The 6,104-nt window shown below is 52.1% G+C and overlaps 1 protein-coding gene across 1 annotated transcript in view; it reads left to right on the top strand.

The window, feature by feature from the left end:
• TACR1 (tachykinin receptor 1) overlaps positions 1–6,104 on the top strand; it is a 13,611-nt gene that overhangs the window by 2,323 nt on the left and 5,184 nt on the right. Inside the window, exon 2 of the mRNA XM_017744676.1 lies at positions 3,373–3,567. Coding sequence (XP_017600165.1) covers positions 3,373–3,567 — 195 coding nt within the window. The remainder of the gene's footprint in view (positions 1–3,372; positions 3,568–6,104) is intronic.

The following is a 6,104-nucleotide window of genomic DNA, read 5'->3' as shown; positions in this document are numbered from 1 at the left end:
CTCGGAGCCAGCAGCTGCATCCCAAATTCCAGCCGGGAATCGCGAAGGCGGCAAATCCCATCCTCGGCCCCTCCAGGCACCTCCAAGCCCTGGAAAATTGCTCCTTTTCCTGTGCCTGGGACCTGACAATGGCAGCTGAAACGCAGGAAAAGCAGGAATTTGTTCCAGGAGCCTGGAAGGGAGGAATCGCTCCCGGCCGGCAGCAGGAGGATCTGTGGGAACAGGGAGAGCAGGAACTGGGATTGGGAACGGGGAGAGCTGGGAATAGGATTGGGAACAGGGAGAGATGGGAATGGGATTGGGAATGGGGAGAGATGGGAATGGGATTGGGAACAGGGAGAGCGGGAACTGGGATTGGGAACGGGGAGAGCTGGGAATAGGATTGGGAACGGGGAGAGCTGGGAATGGGGATTGGGAACAGGGAGAGCAGAGAATGGGATTGGGAACAGGGAGAGATGGAAACAGGATTGGGAACGGGGAGAGCTGGGAATGGGATTGTGAACAGGGAGAGCTGGAGACGGGATTGGGAGCAGCAGGGCCGGGTTGGGGTTTCAGCCACAGCCGGAATGGGGCTGGAATTCCCAATTTCCACCAAAACTCAGGGAAGCGGCATGGAATGAGCCTCATGTTCCCAAAGTCCGGCAGAGCGATGGGATCCGGAGCGAGGGCTGGGATGAGCGGGATTCTCCCCCAATCCTCTGCATCCCCGCTCCCCGCAGGCAGTTCCTGAGACATCTCTGCCAGAGGATATGGAATGGCCTTGGAAAAACTTGGAAAAGCCACCACGGAGCAAGTGGGGATTGTGGTTTGATCCATAAAATCTGGGAATCCTGGAATGGGTAGGAAGGGACCTCAAATCCCATCCAGTGCCACCTCCCACCATCTCAGGATGCTCCAAGCCCCATCCGGCCTGGCCTGGGACACTTCCAGGGATCCAGGGGAATCCACAGCTTCTCCGGGAATTCCCCCAGTGGGGGTTTTTTTTGCGGGATCCGTCGTGGATTTGTGCAGGATTTTCGCTGGAAGTTCCTCCATCCCCTCCTTCCCTGGAGCTGCTCCAGCCTGGGCACAAAACAAAAACAACGGGAAGTTGTTCCGAACACTCCCAACAATCACAGGAAATTCGGGATTGGGGCTGGCACCGGAGCGGCTCAACAAAATCCCGAAGAATTCCGGGCCCAGCAGCTCCCTCGGCTCCCGAATTCCTGCCCCGTCCTTTGTTCGGGATGCGTCAGTGCCAGAGCACTTCCGATGTCCCTTCCTGGCTCCCGGATCCCCCTGGGAATGGGTTCTCTTGGAAAACAGGCAGGAAATCCATTTTTTCCCGATTTTCCGGGAAAAGCAGCGGTGCCCATCCTGATTTCCAGCCGCACTCGGAATAAAATCCCAACTCTGGCCTTCCCTAAGTCGGGATTTCCATGGAGCATCCCAGGATAACGCTGGCGTTCCCTCTCTCACTGGGAATCCCCAGCCTCCCGCAAACGGATGGAGGAGGAAATTCCCATGAGGATAAATACCCAGGAATGCAGCCCAGGGGGCAGAACGGGGGAAAATCTCTCTGATCCCAAAACTCGGAGTGAATCCAGCCAAAATCCTTCCAAGGGAGCAAATCCGGGAGAATTTGGGATGTGGGACCAGAAAAAAAATTCCCCCTTTTTCTGCAGAGCTTCTTTTTGAAGCAGCTGGAATTTGGAGTGGGAATAAGCTCCTGCAATTCCCAGATAAAGCTGCTCGTTAAAAATTCCCTCTCCGGACCACAGCCGGAATCCACCCGTTTTTCGCCTTTATTTATTATCTGTATTTTTGTTAATATCGATATTCCCTTTTTTTTTCCAATTCCGGCTGGGTTATCCAATTATCCCAGGTGCCCTGAAATCCATGAAGTTGCCAGGAACAAGCTCCATGGGGAAAATCTGGGATCTCCAAACTTCCCTCCCTCACCACAGCTCCCGAAATTCCCAGTCCTGCAGCCATCCCCACCCCCAAATCCCACGTTTTTAGCAGAAAAATCCGCTTGGGAAACTGAAATCCCAGGCTGGATATCGGGAATATTTTCCAGCTCATTCCCATTCCCTGCTTTTCCCAGGAGGTGATTTTTGCAGGAAGAACCCTCCGGAGAGGACAAATTTTAGCAGTTAATTAATTAATTAATGGTTAACACGGGGCACCAGGCCGGGCTTTTCTTTAAGCCTGGCTTAAAGGACATCTGGGCTTGGCAGGGCAGGGCTTTGATCTGCTCCTGGTGTTGTGGAATCCCAGAATTTGGAATATTCGGGAAGGAAAGGCAGGGATTGGGGCCGGAGGAGCGAAGCAGCTTTGTGAATTCCCAAAAAAAATTCCAGCGTCACGGAAACGCCACCAAAAGCCCGGGAAGCTGCTGGGAACCCAGCGGGGAGCGGGATCGGAGCGTGGATTTCCCAGCTGGGCTTGGGAAGGCGGGACCGGGGATGGAGACAGGAATGGCTCGGGAAGGAGTCACTGATCCCAGGCCCTGATCCCATGGCATTAATTCCCACGGAATTAAAGCCCCCCCGGGATCCCTTGGGTGTAAATCCCATTCAAATCAAATCCCCATTTCCCCCACTTTTCCTACGGGAAGAGGAGAGCGTTTGGAATTCCCTGGGTGGTAAAGGTGGAACTGGGATGGAGTAGGAGTGCTTGGGTGGCTCCCCAGGGCAGGAAAGTTCGGATTTAGCCGGGTTTGGGGGGAATTGGGGGGCTCATAAACCTGGAATAGGATCCTGGAATGGGCCATTCCATTGATCCCATCCCATGGATCCCATCCCATCCCATGGATCCCATTGATCCCATCCCATTAATCCCATTCCCATCCCACTGAGCCCATTCCCATCCCACAGATCCCACTGATCCCATTCCCATCCCACTGAGCCCATTCCCATCCCATGGATCGCACTGATCCCATCCCATTGATCCCATTCCATTGTATCCCATTCCATGGATCCCATCCCATCCCATCCCACTGATCCCATTCCCGTCCCATGGATCCCATTGATCCCATTCCATGGATCCCATCCCATTGATCCCATTCCCATTCCATTGATCCCATTCCCATCCCATCCCATCCCATGGATCCCATCCCATCCCATAGATCCCATTGATCCCATCAATCCCATCCCATCAATCCCATGGATCCCATCCTATCAACCCCATCCCATGGATCCCATCCTATCCCACAGATCCCATCCCATCAATCCCATCCTATCCCATGGATCCCATCCCATCCCATGGATCCCATCCCACAGATCCCATCCCATTCTATGGATCCCATCCTATGGATCCCATCCCATCCAGCTCCCAGAGCTGGAACACTGGCATTTCCCAGCCCTGATTCCCGCTTTTCCCGCGCCGCAGGTACGTGGCCATCATCCACCCGCTCCGGCCGCGCCTCTCGGCCACGGCCACCAAGGCGGTCATCGGCCTCATCTGGCTCCTGGCCTTCCTGCTCGCCTTTCCCCAGGGATATTTCTCCGTCACCGCCGAGCTCCCGGGACGCCTCGTGTGCCTCGTGGAGTGGCCGGAGCCCGGCAGCGCCGCATCCGGAAAAACGTGAGTGGGAACGGGCTGGGAGAGGAGAGAAATCTGGGGAAAAATGGTGGGAATGAGAGAAAAGTGGAGAGAGGGAAAGGGGAAAAGGGAATTGGGGAAAGGGGAAAGGAAAGGGGAAAGGAAAGGGGAAAGGAAAGGGGAAAGGAAAGGGGAAAGGAAAGGGGAAAAGGGAAAAGGGAAGGAAAGGGAAGGGAAGGAAAGGAAAGGGGAAAGGAAAGGGGAAAGGAAAGGGGAAAGGAAAGGGGAAAAGGGAAAAGGGAAGGAAAGGGAAGGGAAGGAAAGGAAAGGGGAAAGGAAAGGGGAAAGGAAAGGGGAGAGGAAAGGGGAGAAAGGAAAGGAAAAAGGAAAGGAAAAAGGAAAGGAAAAAGGAAAGGAAAAAGGAAAGGAAAAAGGAAAGGAAAAAGGAAAGGAAAAAGGAAAGGAAAAAGGAAAGGAAAAAGGAAAGGAAAAAGGAAAGGAAAAAGGAAAGGAAAAAGGAAAGGAAAAAGGAAAGGAAAAAGGAAAGGAAAAAGGAAAGGAAAAAGGAAAGGAAAAAGGAAAGGAAAAAGGAAAGGAAAAAGGAAAGGAAAAAGGAAAGGAAAAAGGAAAGGAAAAAGGAAAGGAAAAAGGAAAGGAAAAAGGAAAGGAAAAAGGAAAGGAAAAAGGAAAGGAAAAAGGAAAGGAAAGGTGGGAATCCCTCGGGATAGGGAATCCCTCCCTTACCCAGTGAGGGCTCAGGGCAGCACCGGCTCCCCCCGGCTCTCCCTGGGGCACAGTCACTTTTCCAGGTGAATTCCATGCTCTCCATGATCCAAACATTGTCCCAGTGCTCCCTGCCCCCCCTGGATCCTCCTCCTCCCGGGAATCCCGTGTCCAACTGCGGACATTCCGTGTTTGGGCTCTGGGAATGGGATTTGCTCTGCCCCGGGGGTTCACAGCCCTTTTCGTGTCCCTCGAAGCCTCCTGGGGCAGAGTTATTCCTGCGAGAGGAAAATCCGGATTTCCCGGGAATATCCTGGGTGAGGGATAACGGAAAAATCCCAGTTTGGGGATTTATCCACTCCAAACATCCCCAAATTCACCCCGAAACTTGAAGCTGGAGTGTCAAGAACGGCTGGGAGGCCTCAGCTGGAATCGAATCCCTTCCTGGAAGGAAAATCCGGGAATTTCCAAAGGGTCTGGGAATGGTTCGGTCTTGGAAATCCGCCACCAAGGCGATGGCGGGAGTTGAGGGAAAAAGGGAGAGGGAGGGAATAAAAAAGGGAATAACAAAGGGGATCCAAAAGGGAATAAAGTAGGGAATAAATAGGGATTAAAATAGGGATTAGAATAGGGAATAAATAGGGAATAAAAAGGGAATAAAAAAGGGAATAACAAAGGGGATCCAAAAGGGAATAAAGTAGGGAATAAATAGGGAATAAAATAGGGATTATAAATAGGGAATAAAAAGGGAATAAAATAGAGAATAAATAGGGAATAAATAGGGAATAAATAGGGAATAAAAAGGGAATAAAAAAGGGAATAACAAAGGGGATCCAAAAGGGAATAAAGTAGGGAATAAAAAGGGAATAAAAAAGGGAATAAACAGGGAATCAAAAGGGAATAAATAGGGAATAAAATAGGGAATAAGCAAGGGAATAAAATAGGGAATAAAAAAGGGAATAAAATAGGGAATAAACAGGGAATCAAAAGGGAATAAGTAGGGAATAAACAAGGACTCAAAAGGGAATAAACAGGGAATAAAATAGGGAATAAAAAAGGAAATAAACAGGGAATCAAAAGGGAATAAAATAGAGAATCAAAAAATGGAATAAAAAAGGGAATAAACAAGGAACTAAAAAGAGAATTAAAAAGGGAATAAAATAGGGAATCAAAAGGGAATTTGCCATCTCCAGCCCTGAGGATGGAGGAAGTGGGGCTGTGGAATTCTGCCGTGGAATTCTGCCGTGGAATTCTGCCGTGGAATCCCGCCGGAGCCAGGGCGGGCGTCCAAGGCGAGCGTGGCAGGTGCCGGTGGCTCCCTGCTGCCATCCATCACCTCATTCCTGGCCTGGCACCGCCGGAGCCGGGGCCGGAGGGCTCCGGGGGGGTTTCCCAACCTCATTCCATCCTTGGGGATCCCTTCCAGCCTGGAATATTCCGTGATTCCCAGGCACTGCCCGCTTGGGGCGGATCGTTCCGGTGGCTTTTCCAAATCCAAGAGGAAAACGCCGCCGTTAAAGCCACGAGGGATTCGCATCCCGGGGCAGCTGGGAAAGCTGGGAAAGCAGATCCCCGGCAGCCTTGGGATGGCCAGATCCCAAAGAATTTGGGGATTGGGAGGAATTCACAGCTCCAAGCCTCGGGATCTCCCCGAGCGGAGCCTGGTGGAGCTCGGGATGGGATTTTCCGGCCCTAAATAACTCCAGGACAGGTGTTGGGGTCATTCCAGAGGCGTCACTCCAGCCCCTCGCGCTCCATGGGCTCGGAGCGGTTATTCCGGGAAGGCTCCAGGGGCAGCTGCTCCGTCTGCAGCGCCAGGAGGAAAAATATCCCATCCTTTTCCCAGTTCCCAGGGA

This window comes from Corvus brachyrhynchos, unplaced genomic scaffold (genome assembly GCF_000691975.1).
Source record: "Corvus brachyrhynchos isolate BGI_N302 unplaced genomic scaffold, ASM69197v1 scaffold119, whole genome shotgun sequence".
Lineage (NCBI taxonomy): Eukaryota > Metazoa > Chordata > Aves > Passeriformes > Corvidae > Corvus > Corvus brachyrhynchos.
The sequence above is the reverse complement of the archived record's forward strand: the minus strand, read 5'-3'. Positions and strand labels throughout refer to the sequence as shown.